At 44.2% G+C, this 19,769-nt stretch overlaps 1 protein-coding gene across 1 annotated transcript; it reads left to right on the top strand.

Annotated features, from left to right (window-relative positions):
- The first annotated feature begins 721 nt into the window (after positions 1 to 721).
- On the top strand, positions 722 to 2,268 carry LOC115100350 (thyrotroph embryonic factor-like). Its single transcript, XM_029618770.1, has one exon. It carries the CDS (start codon positions 737 to 739, stop codon positions 1,571 to 1,573), a length of 837 nt encoding a protein of 278 aa, XP_029474630.1. The 5' UTR covers positions 722 to 736; the 3' UTR covers positions 1,574 to 2,268.
- The last annotated feature ends 17,501 nt before the right edge of the window (positions 2,269 to 19,769 follow it).

The following is a 19,769-nucleotide window of genomic DNA, read 5'->3' as shown; positions in this document are numbered from 1 at the left end:
TTAAAAAAGGATTGGATAAGTTCTTGGAGGAGAAGTCCATTACCTGCTATTAAGTTCACCTAGAGAATAGCCACTGCCATTAGCAATGGTAACATAGACTAGACTTAGTTTTCGGGTACTTGCTAGGTTCTTGTGGCCTGGATTGGCCACTGTTGGAAGCAGGATGCTGGGCTTGATGGACCCTTGGTCTGATCCAGTATGGCATTTTCTTATGTTCTTATGCTATCAAATAATTTCTTATAGCATCTACTTCTCATTCGGCCAGCTGCATTTTTCATAGAGAAACTGGAGAACAGAACTCGTATCTATTCTTAAGATGAAGGCCTATATATTCTTAAAATGAAGTCCTAGCTTCCCGCAAACTCAGAGAAAGATTATTTACAGTCGCGTTCCTGGAGAGATCGGGCGGCCCAAGCCGTGCTTTTCTGCCATCTTCCGCTCCTATAGCACTCACATGCAAAAAACGCACCCTGCTGACGGCAGGTAATCTACCACTGGAGGATTTTTATGGTATCTATAACTCCTTGCAAGGGGTGATAATAGCAAACACATCACTAAATCAGACTGAATAAAATAAAGCAGGGCAGAAGGTAGGGTGCTCCACTCACCCCGCCTCTCAGGATGAGCACGGGCTGTACAATGAGGGGGGTCCCCAGTGGGGGCGGGGTTAGACCGGCTGCAGGTTACTGTATCAGCAGGGCCATCACCTCCCACCTCCTCAGTGGCCAACAGGCGGATGACCCCCATGGAGGTGAGGCTCTGCAGCAGCACGGCGCTTTTCCCTTGCAGTGACAGTAGCGTATTTCACGTCCCCTTTCCAGCCGCGGAGAGGGAGACGCACGTGCAGGCGGCTGCACCGTCGCCGGAGGAACTGGAGCAGAGCCCCGAGCTCCCGGCCAGCTGCGCCTTCACCCCAGCGCGGCTGGAGCAGGAAACATCGGGCGACACCTCCTCGCCCCCTGCTCTGCAGCCCTTCTCGCAGTCTTTCCTCAGCCGGGCGCTGCTGGGACTGCGCGCTACGCCGCGGACGGCGAGCCGGGCGGGTGCGCGCACGCAGCGCCGTCCGCAGAACGCCGCCGCGGAGGAGGCGAAGCCGCAACCAGCGGAGCAGCAGCAGCAGCGGGGCAGCGCCGCCTACTGGAGCAAGCGGCGGCGCAACAACGAGGCCGCGCGCCGGTCGCGGGAGCGGCGGCGCGCGCAGGAGCTGGAGCTGGAGCGGCGCGCGCTGGAGCTGCTGCGTGAGAACGAGCGCCTGCGCGCCGCCCTCTGCGTGCTCAGCTGCGGCAGCTGCCGGGCGCCCGCCCTCCCGCAGGCTCCGGAGCCTTTCGCCCTAAGAAACGCCTTCCTGCCGCCTGCGCAGCTCCCGGTCCCTCTCTACCGACCCTGGACTGATGCCTCACCTGCAGAGCCGGGTCCCGGGGAAGGAGGAAGCAGGTCCCCGCCTCATAGCCCCACGCACCGGCTGCCGCACAAACTCAGGCTGAAGGGCGGCATTTGGGCAGCGCGAGGGCGGCAGGAGGAGGAGGCGGCGGTGGAGCAGGCCCCGGACCGGGGCAGCGGCGGCGAGAAGTAACTTGCAGAATTGCAGCTGTTGAGCCCTACGTGAACCTACACCGATCCGAGGACGAGACTCGCAACCTGAGCTGCCCTATGTGGCGGGATGCAGCCGACCCCTCCTTCCCGGGCGTCGGATAAGACTTCTCAGACTGACTGGTCCTGCTTCTCGTGGGCATCCTTCTCTTCCCGCGCTTCACCTGGAATCGGAGTGCCTCTCAAGACATTTGCCAAAGTTTTCAGACGCGTTTGCTGACTCTCCTCGGGTTTGGAAAGCTCCCGCCGCCGTTTCTGGTCACTGGGGCTATTAGAAATATTATAATCTACATAAGAGTATTGTGGTGAGCTTTCTGGAAAAGATTGTTCAGAAAAGCAGCAAAAAGCTGCTATCTTACAAAAAGTATAGTTTCACCCCCCACATAATCTTTTTTAGATGCCCTAGAAACACGAATTTTAAAGTACATTATTCATTGTGAAAGCACTGAACTTACTTAAAGGAGCTCTCAGGTGTAGATGCAACACTTTGCTGTAAATTTGTATGTTTTTTATTCCTTCATCCTCAAATGGTATTTCTATTTGGGTACCCTTGTACAGATATGTTTTTAATTTCATTTGAATGTTTCCTTTTGTGAAAGTATAATTTTGAGTTGCATACCTTGAACCCATTTTGATTGAAGTTTTACAGCATTAAAATTGAACAATACTTTTACTATATGTGGTTTTGGTTTTGTTCAGAGATTTCAGATTTTGTGTTTCTTGTGCAAATGATGTATATTGAGCTTGGAACTTAGTCAACAATATATGGCTTTAAAGTTTTGTTCCAGTTTCTCTATGAAAAAGGAAAAATATTTTACATGTAAAAGGGAAAATGACTTGCTTAATAACTAGTAGTTTATTGACAAGTGCAAATGAGTTTAATATGGGGATCTGGCTGCTGCTTTTTTCATGGCACTTGACATTAAATGGGTATTACATATTTACCACATGATGGAAGAATTTTATTGCCCGCCCACAAATAAATATTTCAAAATATTGCTGTATCAGAATCAGTTTATCCCTAGACTTTGAGTTGTAAGTTGGAGGAAGTGTTTTGTACACTGGACTTTGCTAGAGAAGTGGATAATTTATTTATGTACTTCTAAAACAATCAACATGTTATACCAGTGACCTTTAAAAGGGGATTAGATTCACCCAGTTTGAGTAAAAGTAATCACATTCTTTGTTTAAAAGGAAGAAAAATGTGCCTAGAGCCCTGCATGTGATGGGGGAAAACCAAAACCCCTTTACACAGTAGACCGATCCCTAGTTGGAATAGTGTAATGCATTATTGATTTCATTACATCATGCATGCCCCTCATGATTCTTTTTCAGATAGGTAGATTTACTTTCAAATGCTTCCACCATCTGAATTGGGAAAAGGAAGTTCTCTATGTATGCTCTTGCTGTGGTAACAGCTGGAGCAAAGTCCAAGAAGTAAAAAAAAAAAACCAAAAAAACAAACAAACACAAAACTGGCTTATCTGCACTTGGATCACAATACTACCTTATGTAAATATGCACAAAAGAACACCACAGCTCCATTGGAGGCAATGGCAAAAAAGAAAACATGAATAGAAATGTCATTGCTGGTGGGGAAAGTATATTTCAATATAAAAGGATGGTGTACATAAAATAGTTCAAAAGAAATGTAATAAAGTATTCTAATATAAAAAATGAAATAAGGTAACAGCACAAGATGGCAGAAAACAGCAGAAAGTCCCGATTTTCATACATACTTTGCGTGCAGACTAAATAGCGGGCTAGTCAAAGTGATAGGTTTTGCTTTCAATGCTGCCAGCTCCACCAGGCTGAAACACCATTGAATAAATCTGTGATCTTTCACTAACCTTATTTCCCAGTCTTTCAATTATCCTCATCTCTTCAAAGTCTTTTTAATTCTCTTTGACATCTCTGTCTCTCCTCCAGATCCATCAATTTTGTTTGCGATTCCCCTTACAGATTCTTTGCTGACAAATTTGATACCATTTGCTTTGAAATTCCACGCATTCAGCTATCTAATATTATTCCCACTTCTCAATATAACAGTTGCTTTTTTATTTTGCTTACCTTAAGCCAATCAAGATCTCATTTTAGCCTGTAAATCCACCAATTCTCTGGATAATCCTTTATATGCTCCCCTTTTGCCTTCCACCGTGACCATCTTGCTTCCTTATGTTCTTGCCATTTTCAATTCTTTGCTTCTGCATTTTTCCCTGTGTCCCAAAAGTAGGCTGTTGTATTTTCTATACTGAAAAATCCTTCTTTTGATTGAGTCCCTTAACAGCTTTTCCTTCAGTTTTTGTCCATGGGCCTTGAACAAGCTGTTCAGCACCCACTCCTTGCTTTCCTCCTTTCTGCTTCTATTTTACATGCCTATCTTCTAGTATTCACACACGACCAAAACTAGTCGCATACACTTTGGTAGGTCATATCCTAACAGCTCATCTTACGGGGTGGTACCATAAATCACTGTCTTCTTTTCAATATTATCTTTTGTTGGTATCGCAGCCCTTACTCTTCACTGCTTGCCATGATTTTTCTCCAACTATTTATTTTTCTGTGAATGACAATGGCTGAACATAAGTTTCATGCTAGATCAGACCAAGGTCCAACAAGCCCAGCATTTGTTCTCTAACCAGCCTGGGTCATAAGTACTTGGAAGATCCCCAATAGTTTATTCCTTGTATCTCACTCCCAGGGATAAGCATTGGCTCTCACAAGTCTGCCTAGCTAATAACTGTTCATAGTATTTTCCTTCAGGAACTTGTCCAGCCCTCTTTTGAACCCCATTATTAACTTCCTTGACCACATTCTCTGGCAAGAAATCCCTTAGCTGTATTGTGCACTGAGTGAAAAAATGCATCCTATGATTTGTTTTATTCCTGGAAAGAAAGAAAAGTTTTAAAGGTTTCCAAGAAAAGAAACAAAGCATTCAGGTGATTATATATAAACCATGAAACAATTGCTTTCATGGATTGTCCCCTAGTCCTAGTAGTATTTGAAAGGGTGAATAACTGTTCCCTATTTACCCATTCCATGCTACTCATGATTTTATAAATCTAAATCATATCCCCTCTGTCGTCTCTACTCTAAAGAGCCCTAATCTATTAATTTTTGTTGCCCTTTTTTATGTCCGTTGTCTTTTTTGAGAAGGCATGATCAGAACTGCATACAACACTCAAGGTGTGGTTGCACCATGGATCTATACAAAGACATTAAGATATTTTCAGTTTTGTTCTCTATTGCTTTCCAAATAATTCCTAATTTTCTATTCACTTTTTCACTGCAACCCACTGAACCAAAGATTTCAAAGTATTGTCTACAAGGACTCAGGTCTTTCCTGGGTGGAGACTCCTAACACAGACCCCAGCATCATAGTTGGGATTATTTTTCCCTATGTGCATTATTTTGCACTTATCCACATTAAATGGCATCTGCCATTTAGATGCCCTGTTTCCTAGTCTCTCATGGTCCTTCTGCAGTTCCTCACAATCTGCTGCTGTATTAACAACACCAAACAATTTTGTGTCAGAGTTAATCCCCTTGCTTGTTCCTTTCTCCAGATCCAGCACATGTCTCAGTACAGACCTTAGGGACACCCCACTAACAATCTTTTACTGTTTGGAAAACTAACCATGACCAACTTGCTGCATGAAACAGTCATTGATGGCATCTAGGAACTTTTATCACCCTTGCAGATCCTGATGTGACATTTTCCTAATCAAGTAATACTCGGATAATTGAAGTCTACCATTATTGTTGTGTTGTACCCAGTTTACTGATTTGTCTTCTCTGTTTGTAGATGTTTCCCAAAACCTTGACCTTAGTACTGTGCTGTTTTCTCTCCTTTTTGCTAATCTTATTTTTAAACATAAATGTGCTTATTTCTTTCTCTTCTCTATCTTTCACAGTTTCTAATTCTCCTTTCTTCTGTGGTTTATCTATAATCACCTGAATGCTTTGTTTCTTTTCTTGGAAACCTTTAAAACTTTTCTTTCTTTCCAGGACTTCTATCCCATGTCCCCTTCCATTCCATTATGGGGGTCATTTATCAAAATGCGGTAAGGCGTTTTCGCATGCATTAAGGGCTTATTGCATGCGAAAAAGCCCCGTTTTCGCATGCAATAGGCCTTTTAGACATGCGAAAACGTGTTTGCCGGGGGGGGGAGAGAGAGAGAGAGCGAGCCTGGCCATGATAGCATGTCCCATACATAAGTATTTATATCCCTAGGATAGGCCCACCTAGTAACTCGAGGTGGGGATTAGATAAGGGTGTAGGGGGTTAGGGGCCACTGTCACTTTCTACATGAGACGTACGAACAGAACAGTGGTCTCTTGTGACGATTAGCTGGCATTCGGAGTGAGGAAACTCCCTCCAAGATGAGATTTGGCCAAGGGTCTCTCAGCCTAGCTTGATGTTACCCAGGTAGAGAGTCCATCAAGGTAGGTTGAGAGATCCTTGCCCAAATCCCATCTTGGAGGGAGTTTCCTCACTCCGAAGGCCAGCTAATCTTCACAAGAGACCACTGTTCTGTTCGTACGTCTCATGTAGAATGTGAAAGTGGCCCCTAACCCCCTACACCCTTATCTAATCCCCACCTCGAGTTACTAGGTGGGCCGCTCTTCGCACAGGTAGGTTTCGCAAACTGCGATCAACTCTACATTAGCATACACCACGCCCCTTTTGGTAACGCATGTATATACTGGCCTTTGATGAAAAGGACCTAGAGCAGCTCACATCATAATAGCAGTTACAAACCATTCATCAGAAAATATAATACTAATTGAAACATAAAAATTACAAGCATGTTAATAACTATTTCTTCTCATTGCTATTGCCTTTTCTTCAACTCTGTCAAGAAGTCTGGTGTTGTGCTTGATCTCTCCCTTATCTTTTCTTCACGGTTTTCCATGTTTGTAAAATTTGCCCCTTTATTTTCTCCCAGTGCTTACAGCTCCCTTCTTCAGGTTCTCTTCACATCTTGCCTTTATTGTATTGCTCTTATTGCTGGCTTTACCCAATTCATCTTTTCATTCTTTCCTTCCTCCAAAACTCTTCAGCTTGCTTAAAGATTAATTTTAAGACGCCCCAATTTTATAACATGCATGCGTCGACCCGTGCATGTTATAAAATCGTTACCAGCACACACGTGCGCATCAGATTTTATATTGGCGCACACAAGGGGAGGGGAATTTACTTAGAAGCGCACGGTGACGCGATAGGACATTTCCCCACTTCCTAAAATCCCTACCTACCCTGCCTGCCTCTTCCCCTAGAGCTACCCTGTTTCCCCGAAAATAAGACATCCCCCGAAAATAAGACCTAGTAGAGGTTTTGCTGAATTGCTAAATATAAGACCTCCCCCGAAAGTAAGACCTAGCAAAGTTTTTATTTGGGAGCATGCCCGTCGCACAGAACGCCATTGCATGCAGCTGTGATTTTTTTACCCTGCAGGATTCACAGTTAGTTGTCATCACAAACCAGCATAACCAGACAACTATTCAGAATATGATAAATGTTCATTTTTTTGTTCAACAATATATGTGAATTCTTCTTCATGGAAAAATAAGACATCCCCTGAAAATAAGGCCTAGTGCATCTTTGGTAACAAAAATTAATATAAGACACTGTCTTATTTTCGGGGAAACACGGTAGCGCTTTTTGTTTTAATACTTATCCGCTCTGCTGTGTAGCAGCAGGTTGCGCATGCTGGGCCAATCCCGGCACGCGCTATCCTACCCCACCCCACCCCTTTTTTTATTTTGCCAGCTCTTCGGCACAAACCAGGAAATACGCGCATGGCCGTGGGCCTTTAAAAATCCCCACGGCATGTATGCAGCCCGGCCACACGCATATCTCCCAGTTTTTACGTGAGCCGGCTTTTGAAAATTTACCAGTTAGTTTTCCTAACTACTCTCTTACACATGCATCTACACTCCTTGCTTCCTGTCTTGTACTAGATACCAGTCAAAAGACCATGCCATTTTATAATCCTCACTCTTACAAACTGAAGAGCCTGACTCATCAAGACCTTTTCCTATTTCTACAGAATGGGAGGAAAAGCCTTAATGAATCAGGCCCTCAATGTTTGCATGTCCTTGTTCTTTCCATGCCTCCACTCTGATCTGTCGCTGTTTCTCCTTGCACTGTTATTTTTCCTAACATTGTACTCTTTAATCCTACATACTAGCTAGTCACCATCTCAGTGTCTTTGTCCTCACACCTTCCCCATGAACTAAGCTGTTGTCTGATATTTAAGAGAACATACAACTATCTTTCTTTCTTTAAATCTCTTTACACTGGTCTTCACTTAACCATCATCCATAATATATCTGGCTTGGTAGTGTGTCCGTCAGTGCTCGCGCATGTTCCCAAGCCCGCCGATAGATGGCGCAGGCGGCTCCCTGGCCACCTTGGAGACTCAAATACGCCAGAGGTACGAAGGACAGCGGCCATCGTGGGACAGGCAGAATATAGCAGAGGAGACCCCGGCATGCCGCGAATGGAGCGCGTCCCGCGGCACACGCTCCGTTCGCAGTGAGGATGAAGGCCCGGCGTGCCAGTCGCGGCGAAAAGGGAAGGCCCCCGCGTGCCGCGATCGGCGCGCCCGGGCCTTCAGCTTCGCCACGAACGGAGCGTGTGCCGCTGGATGCGCTCCGTTCGTGGCATGCCGGGGTCTCTGCTGCTATTTTCTGCTCAAGGCGAAAATGGAAGGGCCTTCATCTTTGCCGCGAACGGCGCAGGTCCCGCGGCATGTCGGTGAGAGAGAATGTGTGTCGGGTAGGGGAGGGTGAGAGAGAGCATGGGGGGGATGCTGGTGAGAGAGAATGTGTGTGTGAGAGAGGAGGGGTGACAGAGCATGATTGCTGAGTTCAGACCTTGGGAAGGTCTTTTCTTCCAATGGTGTGACCTTATTTACAGGTCCTGGGTTTGATGGCAGCCATGTTGAGGGTTTCCCCTGAGTGAGGATGCACATGCGGCCTCTTCAACATATCATCCCAGTGCAGTTCACAGTCTCAGGACTACATGGTAAAGCTTCTCTTGGAGATGAGTGTCCACTTGCTGTGGTGGCTGCAAGTGGATCTTCTCAGGAAGAGAGTTTCTTGGAGATGCCAGAATGGTAGGTCAGATTTCTGGAGCTCAGAGGAGCTTCAATCAATTGGAAACAAATACAGTTCAGCTGGTGTGCTTGTGTTTTGTTGAGCTTCTAGAGGCTTGGACTTTTAGGATAATGTCGGACAATGCTCCAAAATCGAGAGCCCTCAGGTCTCAGAGCAAATGGATGTGCTCATGGTATGGGCAGAGCAACATTGATAGATTTACCACTTGCGGGAGGGTCCTGCAAGTGGCTTTACTTACCACTGCTGACCGGATGCCGGCTCTGCTTTGTGACGCAGCCTGTAGAGCTGCCGACCTCCCCAGCGCGCCTTTGCTTGGTTACCGCATTCTGCGGCTGGAGAAATGCTGCCACTACTTGCTGCATGTGGCACTGAGATGCCGCCATTGCTGCCTCACCCTCCTATGGCCTGGGAGCACCATCGACGCTGTCTCTTTGCAGCCTGATTGCTGCTGGCCTCCCGCTAGGCATGCGTCTCTTCAGCATTTAAAGGGTCCACGGCAGGAAGTGTCTGCGGTGTCCTCAGAAGATATCATCCCTGGTTGTCCTATAAAGGGGCTCTTTAGTCTTTGTTCCTGGCCTTCACAAGGTCTCCGGATTCTTGTTCCTGGTTCTCTGGGTTCTTTGTCCTTGTCTTCATTCCTGATGCCAGATCTTCTCTCCTGATTCCAAGTCTCTGGTCCTAAAAGGTCTCCTGTGGTCTTCGTCTTGTCCCAGTGCCTTGTGTCTTCAGCCTGCTTCAGCGTCCTGGTCTACGTCTGGTTCCAGTAGTCTGTGTCTTGTTCCAGCGTTTGGTGACTTCAGCTTGCCAGCATTCAGCCAGCGACCTGTGTCTTCGGTCTTCAGACCAGAATCCAGTTCCAAGTCTTCAGAGTCCTGTTCCCAAGTTTCTAGTCTTGGTCATAGTCTTCTGAGTTCCTGAGTTCTGATCCTGAGTCCTGAGTTCCTGTGCCTTCTATTCTGGAGCCTTGGTCCCACCTGGGACTCTTGGACCTTGTCTTCATACTTTGTCTGGATCTTTGTCTTGCTGGGACTCTGTTTTTAGTCTTCATCTGGTGCCTTATCTTGCTTGGACTCCATGTCTTCAGCGTCTGCCTAGCTCGTGCTTGGATGAGCTCACCTGCCAGCAGCATGGACTACACCAGCCCCAGGGTTATGCAGGTCACATCGTGGCACAGGGGCTCATACTTATCTGTGATCTAAAAGGGCTTCAGAGTGGCTAGAATGCTACCCCCAGAGACCAGCCCTGGCTGCTGATTTTCTGACAAACATCTTCTGAACATAACTGTCTTCTATATTGTCGGAAAGGATAATGTAAGTGCCATCTTCTCAGCGATTGGAGCTGGTCCCTGGAGAGTGGGAGTTGTCGGCCGAGTCCTTTCTGTTCATGGTGGCACGTTGGGGGTCACCCTTCTGGATTTGCTGGTGACAAGCCAATGCGAGGTTCCAAGGTTCTTCAGTCGCAGGCAGGATCCGAAGCTCTGCATATAGATGGTCTTGTTCTAGCAGGGCCATGGGCCACGAGCTATAATGCCATGGCCACTATTAGGCAGGGTCATGCAAAATATTGCAAGACAGACCTAAATACGTGTTTCTGGTGGTTCCGGCTTGACCCAGAGGCTATGGTATGCCAATCTGTGGAAGCTATTGTTTGGCAGTCCTCTCAAGTGGCCACCCTGGCCATATCTATTGCATAAGGATCTATCCTACATGACAATCTGGGTTGATTTTGTCCTTCGGTTATTGAAGCGTGGTTATTCTGCTGCAGAGATTCCACTTGGCACAGGGCTAGAATGTTTTTTTGATGTCTCTGGTTTATGTTAGCGTTTGGAGTGTTTTCAAGGCTTGGTGTGAGATGCAAAGTTCTCAGCTTCTCAAAGTGAAAATTCCATTACGTTTTGGAAATTTCAAGTGACAGATCTCGCCTCTTATAGGGGGCAAGTCAATTGAGTGCCTTGGTTTTCCCCTCCAGATGTTTCTCGATTCTTGAAGGGAGTTAAAATCTTTATCCTCCCAGGTGGCTACTGGTGCCCTTGTGGAACCTTAATCTGGTTTTGGATTCTTGGTGGGTCCTGCCTTTGGACAACTACATAACCTCTCCTTGATTCTACTTTCCTTGAGGATAGTTTTTTATATGTGTGACTCCAGGGGCGAATCAGTTGCGGACTGTACCTTCTGTTGCCAAAACTGGTTTTGAAGTTTCATTTGAATTAGTCTATTTCTCTTGCTCATGCTGGGCAGGAATAGAGATGAGAGTGATTATTGTTTCTTGCGTACCTTGGATGTCGAGCAGCAACTGAGGTGATGTTTAGAGGCTACTAACAATGTCAGGAAGTATGATCGATTGTTTCTGCTCCATAGTGGAGGTAAACTAGGGGTACTGGCAACACAGGCAATTATAGCCTATTGGAAAGAGGATATAATCATGGCTGCCTGTGTGGTTACCGAGATTCTTTTTTCTAAGCGACTTAAAGTGTATTCTACTAGGTCTCAGGTGCTATTGTGGGCGGAGCCTGATTATCCTCTCTGGCCAAGTTTTCCCAGGCAGCGATGTGGTCTTTCTTGCATACAAGCCTTCCGCTTGGACATTCGTGCTCCGCAGGATGCAGCTTTTGCGCATGCATTGTTAACTGGACCACGGGCAGCCTCCCAACCTGTTGGGAAGTAGCTTTGGTACATCCCACTTGTGTGGATTGGCCTGCCTGAGTGCAGAGGAAGGAGAAATGACTACTTTCTTGATAATTTCCTTTCCTCTAAGGCAGTGGCATAGCCAGAATTGATTTTTTGGGTGGGCACAAGGTTAACATGGGTGGGCTGTAGGCATGCAGATCTGAGACCTACTAGTTGTTTACGTATTGATAAATAATGCCATATACTGCACCCTAGAATGGCTTTCTAAGTAATTTGCAACATCCATTATGCATCATGTGTGAAACTTTAAAACATTTTACTCAATTATTTCAAGCACATACCAGCATTAAAAATTCCTTATTAATCAGAATTTATTTTATATTTATTGCAGTTTATAAATGCACAAGTATAGAAAACAATCAGATCCAATCATGTAATAAAACAAAAATTAATGTATTCTTTCATGAACCATCTTTGCAGAAAACCAGAAATCTTCATAAATACAATAAAATATAATTAATCATCAGAACAGGTGCAGCACAGAGCTAGGGCAATTCACAATACAACCAACATGAAAAAAAAAATTTCTAATTCTGGTGTCACCTCAGCAAAAAATAACCCTCCACTGCTATTTTGTAAAGTAACACAAACTCTTGCAAAGAAAGAGGCATCTAGAACCTTGCCATACAGTCACAGCACTGACTCTCAGGATTCAAATAACAGCAACCTTATGAAAAAGCAGCAATGCAAATACTACACCAGGCCTAAGAACATTAATACATCATCTACGGCAGGGGTCAGGAACCTTTTTGGCTGAGAGAGCCATAAACGCCACATATTTTAAAATGTAATTCCATGAGAGCCATACAATATGTTTAAAACTAAATACAAGTAAATGTGTGCATTTTATGTAAGATCACACTTTTAAAGTACAATAAGTCTCTGAAAATATTACACCAGGACTTAAGACACCAATACATCTCCTATTAGGAAAACGGACCAAGTCAGGCTGCTATAGAGTCCTACACAGAAACTACACGCCAGCAGAAAACCTCACCTGAATCACGTGCTGTCCCTCACCTAACATAGAATAAAGAGACCAAAACGCATAACAAGAAGCATGCAGACAAAAACTGAATTGGAAACTGCAACAAGCCAGAGTCTCTGTATGCAGTGTAACAAAGGAAAAAGAAACATCACACATCCTTATAAAACAAATCAAGAAATATAAAATCATCAGCAGTAAAAACTGTACTAACAAAAAGAACATATTTCGAAACAGCTGATGAGTGGAATATCCAATAATTAAAAACTCATATAAAACATTTCCAGATACCAACAAAATATTTCAAAATAGCAGACACAAAGATCCAGTAATGAAAAATAATAAGGATACAAAAATTTTTTTGCTCTGCATACCTGGGAACGTTTGATATCCAGGTGTCCTGAGATTGTTCTGAATTAGCAGGAGGTGGGGTGGTTTGCTTGGAACTTTCTCCTCTCTCAGTCACATACCAGCGCTCTCTCTCACACTGGCTCTCAATGACACACCTATACACACATGCTCTCAGTCACTCACATATACAAATGTTTTTTCTCTCTCACTTATATAGGCTCTTAATTACACATTTACACACATGCTGTCTATCTTTTCACGCTTACACACACACAGGCTTTCAATCACATAAATACATGCTGTCTTTTTCTCTCACACACAGACTCTCATTCACATGCTTACAAACATGTCCTCTCTTTCTCTCATTTACACACAGGCTCTCAATCACATACTCACATGCTCCCTCACCTAAATCAGCTCTCAATCACACACATACACACATGGTCTCTCTCTCTCATTTAAACACAGGCTCTCAATCACATACTCACATGCTCCCTCACCTAAATCAGCTCTCAATCACACAGACACACATGGTCTCTCTCTCTCATTTAAACACAGGCTCTCAATCACATACTCACATGCTCCATCACCTAAACCAGCTGTCAATCAGACACAGACACACATGATCTCTCTCTTACTTATACACACAGGCTCTTAATCATACATACACATGATCTCTCTCACACACAAAGGATCTCAATCATACACACATACTCTTTCACACAAACAGGTTTTCAATCACAAACTTACACATACAGGTTCCCAATGGTAAACTTACATTCATGCTCTCTCTCACAGGCAGGATCTCAATCACAGACATACTCTCTTTCACATATACAGGCTCTCAATCATTCACATACATGCAATCTCTCACTCACACACACAGGATCTCAAACACACATGCTTGCTCGCTCATTCACTCTCCCCCCCCCGGGAACTCGCGGCAGCAGCAGCCACCTCCCAACGCTAACCTCCTTCATTTTCAGCCCTCGCGGAGGCGAAGGCGGAGTCCCATCGGCCGCGGTTGAAGATTTTCATTTTCCTCCGAGCCGCGCTGCAATCTTCTTCCCGTCGGACACTAGCGTGCCTGCGCGGGTCTTCCCGCGCAGGCACCCGAAGACTCCAGCGCTGGCACCCGGCTGACACCCGATGACTCCCGCGCAGGCACCCGGATGACTCTAGTCGGCGTGCTCTCTTCTCCTCCCCCCCGCGGCCCGGAAGAGGAAGTGGTGAGCATCGGGTGCCTGCGCGGAAGAAGAGACCACGCTAGTGTGGTCTCTTTTTCCCGCGCAGGCACCCGATGCTCTCCACTTCCTCTTCCGGGCCGCGGGGGGAGAAGAGAGCACGCCGGTGCCGCTGACTCCAGCTGTCCTGCCGCGTTCCGCCCGGGCTGACAGCATTTTAAGCCCGGGCGGCGGAGGACCGGGGAGCAGCTGGGTCAGCGGGGAACCGCGAAGTATGGCGACACTTGTCTGCGAGCCAGATGCAGCCCTCAAAAGAGCCATGTCTGGCTCGCGAGCCATGGGTTCCCGACCCCTGATCTACGGGAATAACAGAACAAGCTGGACTACTACTACAGAGAAATTACATGCTAGCAGAAATACTGCATTTCAGTCACCACAAATTAGAAACATGCAGATTTATTTATTTATTTAAAAACTTTTATATACCGTCAATTAGTATATTAACCATCATAACGGTTTACATAAAGGCACTTATAGTATTAGAAATTAATTATGAAAGCTAAGACATTATGAATGTGCCAAATAAGCAGTAACAGGATTCTTTCAATATAGAACTGTTTGTTAGGTATTGATTTTGTTAGGTTGAAGTTACTATTGCAGTTCATATATAAAGAAAATAATCTTAAGTGTATTTAAAGGTTAGTAAAGAAAAGGAAATTAAAAACTACGTATTCGGTGCCGGGTTAATCTCTTATTTGTTCTCTTCATTCTCTTTGTAAAAAGCCTGTTTAAAGAGCCAGGTTTTAAGGTTTACGCTGAAAAGTTTGAAGTTTTTCTGCAGTCTTATCCCCAGAGGCATTGAATTCCATAATGCGGGTCCTGCCAAAGATAGTGCTCGCTCCTTTACTTGTGTGAGTCTAGCAGACTTAACCGAGAGGATAGTTAATAGTGCTTTGTTGGCTAATCTTAGGTTTCTGTGTGAAACATGTACACGTAATGCTGTGTTCAGCTATTCTGCTTTTTCGTCATGAATTAATTTGTGTATAGTGCATAGCGCTTTATATTGTACTCTTTGTTCAATAGGTAGCCAATGAAGTTCTGCGTGTTCCAGTAATATGGTCTCTTTTCTTTTACCAGTCAATATTCTAGCGGCTGAGTTTTGCAATATTTGAAGAGGTTATGTGGTCACCTGTGGTAGTCCTAGGAACAGGGCATTGCAGTAGTCTGTGCTTGTGAAAATTAGTGCTTGTAAAACTGTTCGGAAATTTGATAGTATTAGCAAAGGTTTTAACTTCCTGAGTACCATTAGTTTAGCGTATCCCTTTTTTATTTTCAGTGATATGTGCTGTTTCAGGTTTAGTTCAGAGTCTATTATGACACCTAGGTTACGTACCTTTTCTGCTAATTTTATTCTCTGGTTATTGTTAATCGTTATTGGTGATTGTATTGGGTTTATGTTTTTTCGTTCTAAGTGCAGGAATTCCATTTTATCAATGTTTATCACTAGCTCCATTTGGTTTAATAGCTGTTTGATTATGTCTAGATACATATTGGCTAGTTTGATTGTTTTTTCAATTGTGTCGTCTATGGGTAAGATTAGCTGTATGTCATCAGCATATATATAGTGTATGATTCCAAGACCTGCTAGCAGGTGGCATAACAGGAGGAGGTAAATGTTAAAGAGTGTTGCAGACAAAGCTGATCCTTGAGGTACTCCTGTTTGTAAATTTACTTTCTCTGACATTGTGTTTTTGATTTTTACCTGAAAAAATCTGTTATTTAGATATGACTTAAACCATGCTAGTGTGTTACTGTGCAGCCCTATTTCTTCGAGTCTTTTAATCAAAATTTCATGATTCACTGTGTTGAATGCTGAGGAAAGGTCTAATAATATCAGTATGTAATGTTTTCCACTTTCAAAGCCTCTTAAAATATTGTCTGACAGTGCCAGTAGTAGTGTTTCGGTGCTATAGTGTTTGCGGAATCCATGTTGAGCAGGATATAGATTGTTATTGCTTTCTAGGTGGTCCGATAATTGTTTTTGGACTGTTTTTTCTATTAGTTTTGCTATCAGCGATAAATTAGATACTGGTGTATAGTTATTCAGGCTTTGGGGGTCCAGGTTTTTTTTCTTAATTGGTTTAATAATGCTCCTTTTAGGATGTCGGGCATTGAACCTTCTTCGAGCGATAGGTTTATGATTTTTGCTAGTGTTGGGGCAGTTATGTCGGTTAATTTTTTTAATTCCATTATGGGCAGGGTGTCGATTGTATGTGGGGTGGGATTTAAATTTTTTTATCATTGTTTCCACTTCTATGCTTGAAACTTCAGTGAATGAAGATAAAACCAAAATAGAAAGCCTGAGAAACTAAAGTCTCTGAACAGTAGAATATTGAAGAAAGACCAAAATACAAAAATATAAGAAATGTACATTCCCAAAGATGGCATATCTAACATCACAAAATAATTTTTTTTTTTACTTTTGTTGAATGATCTTTGTATTTTTCTAATCAGTTGGTCCTGGTCTCTTTTTCCTATATTTTCCCTTGTCACTCATTTCCTAATTCCTTTTCAGTGTCTTTCTTTTACTACTGCCTTCTTCCCTTCCACATACACACATATACGCTTTCTCTCACAGACTTCCTCACACACTCAAGCTCTCACTCTCATATGCTCTCCCCCCCCCCCCCACACACAAGCTCACATTTTCTGCAGACATACATACAAGCTCTCACTTTCTCACCCCTCCCCAGGCTTACATTCTTATGCACACACAGATGCACATCCAGGCACCCATTCTCACCCACACACTCAAACCCAGACTCCCATTCTCACCCACAAACCGATGCTCCTATTCTCACCCACACATACGCATATTCAAGCTCCCATTCTCACCCACTCACAAACCCAGACTCCCATTCTCACCCACACATACACACATTTAAGGTCCCATTCTCACCCACATATACACACATTCAAGCACCCATTCTTACCCACATATTCAAGCTTCCATTCATACCCATACACAAACCCAAGCTCCCATTCTCACCTACACACAAACCCAGGCTCCCAATCTTACCTACATATTCAAGCTTCCATTCTCACCCACACACAAACCCAGGCTTCTAGTCTCACCCACACATACATACATTCAAGCTTCCATTCTCGTACACACACACACACCCCCAGGCTCCCATTCTCACCCACACATACACATTCAAGCCCACGCACAGCTTCCGCTTCCTCCCCCTCCCAAGCAGGAAGATCAGTTGGCCTCTCCTGCTGCCACCGGCCTCCTGCTATCTTTGGGCCGTAAGGCCCACCAATCTTTCTGCTTGGTGGGGGGAGAGGGGGAGGAAGCAGAAGCTGGTGTGGCGCATCTGCTCCATCCCCCACCCCCAAAATAGGAAGATCGGTGGGCCATACGGCCGCAGGATCGCTTCCCCATGTGGGCCGTGTAAATGCACGGAATGGCGAGCTGTCCCTGGGTCCTCCTCTTTGCCACGGAGAGATGGGATCCCGCGATGACCTTGCAGGCCGGTTCTCCACTTCCGGTTCCAGTTGAGTGGGCCTGGGTCCAAATTGGATGGGCAGCTGCCCACCCAGGCCCACTCGTGGCTACGCCACTGCTCTAAGGAAGGCAGGCCAATTTTTGATCCACCCTCAGCTGCTGATTTTTGCCTTTGGTTCACTCTTTAGATGCGGACATTACAGAGTGCTGTTCCTGCTATTCGTTGGAGGACTAGTAAGTGTTTTAACCGGTGCCTCAGTTTAGTGAACATTATTTCTTTGATCTGCACTCAGTGGTCTCTATTGGTTAGAAGCATAAGTGGTTGCTAATAATCATGTTCAAGAATAATCAGTTTGTCCACAGTTGGCTCTTCCAGAGAATACTGGCAAGCTGATGTCAGGGGTAGGAGTATATATATCCATGACATTAGCATTTCCATCTGCTGGTAGAAGTGCATAACCCACTTGTGGGGATTGGCCTGCCTTCCTTAGAGGAAAGGAAATTATCAGGGAAGTGCAATTGCTCCGTTAAACTTTAAAGATGGGCAAGCTGAGTATGACCTAACGCTAGTTCCCACTCACATTACCTACACACCTGGTTCACTTGATCTGTGGTATCCTTGGCTTCAATTTGAACATGGATTTTTAAACAAAGGAACTAATTGATTCATGTTGGCTCAGACTGAGTCAGTGATTACAAACCTACATACCTCTGAGATATTTTCACATTCCTATAAAGATTAAGGACTCTTCCATTGATATGGTCCTTAGTGACTGAGAAATATGTTGGTTTTTTTAATCAGTCAGCCAAAAGCCAATTATTTGCAAACTGTTTTTCCATAGTCAAATGATGCAGGTTGCAGGTAAAATGATGTTAATATTGTTATTGGTGAACCAATGGCAGGGGAGAGGGTATTCTAATCTGAACCTAGCATAGTTCTCTTCTAACCAGTCTTCCAACTAATCTACAGCAATGCCTTCCATATCATTTCCATATGCTTTACTCTTGTCATGAATACACAGTTGGAACTTTTGCTGTAGCAGCTGGGCAACAGCCAGATGCTCTTTGTATCTTGTGTATTTTTTTTTAAACATTTAATTGATACAAAGAACATCATGTTCTTTCTGGCATGTTTTACTCCACGTATAATTTAACTATATCTGCATTTTTCCATTATGCAATTGAACGGACTGGCCCAAACTGCTTTTCTTGTGCAATAAGTTGAGGCAGGGTGTGCACTTTAACAGTGTTATAATAATATACAGGTGTGAAATGATTTAGTTTTAGTTTCTTTAATTTGTAATTTACTTTTATAAAGGAGGTAAAAGAGGCAGTATGCAATAGAAAAAAAAAGTTAGCACTTGTTCATAAGAATTCATATCCTTTAATTGTGCTACAGAGTGAAAAATAAGCCTTAGTAGTCTTGTGTTTGCAAGTAACAGTGAAATCTCAAAGGTGATTTTTAAGACCTGCGAGTGGGAGTATGTGCATACGTGTTTGCTGGCTTGCACACATGAACATGGCGATTTTATAACATATGCACGTATATGCGTGCATGGTATAAAATCGGCTATACGCACATACATGTGCACACAATTTTAGGTTGACATGCGCATCTGCATGTAAATGCACGTAAATGTCGTCTTGATCGCATAAGTGAGGGGGGGATTTTAGTAGATACACACGCTGATGCAATTACTCATTTCCCCAGTTTGTTCCCAGTTCACCCCAGTAAAGGAGAGGACTTCCTATACCCCCTAGCTACCTTGCCTCCCTTTTACCATATTAGCCCCAACCCTTAAAACCCCGCTGACTAGCCTAGGTTTTTTTTTTTTTTTTCATGACTTATACGCCATCCATAGCAGAAGTAAAGTTATGCTGGTGTGTGTAAATCCTTACGCATTGGTTTCATTCATATTTCCTGGAATTCCCATGCCCCGCCCATGCCCCACCAAGACCATGCTGATTCCCCGCTCCTTTTATGAAAAAGAAATGTTACTCGTGTACCGGGAGATATGCGTGTACCTGGCTGCTTCTTTAAATCCGCACGGGGCGCGCTGGGCCGATACATGCGCATATCTCCTTGGATTTGGTGCACGTAGGGCTTTTAAAATTCACCCATAAATGTGTGAAAGATGGAGCACAAATGTCATACCCACTAGATGAATGTAAAACAATTCATCAATAGAAGCTCACTTCTGTTTACAGACAATGCCAACCATTAGAATGTGAAAAATGGATCTTTGTTTTTAGTTTGCATTTGCAGATTAATCACGGCTTCCTTTTTGGTGTACTTACTATGATATATTTAGAACTAAATGCTCTTAATGTGAGAG

The sequence above is a fragment of the Rhinatrema bivittatum genome, chromosome 1 (assembly GCF_901001135.1).
Source record: "Rhinatrema bivittatum chromosome 1, aRhiBiv1.1, whole genome shotgun sequence".
NCBI lineage: Eukaryota > Metazoa > Chordata > Amphibia > Gymnophiona > Rhinatrematidae > Rhinatrema > Rhinatrema bivittatum.
The sequence above is the reverse complement of the archived record's forward strand: the minus strand, read 5'-3'. Positions and strand labels throughout refer to the sequence as shown.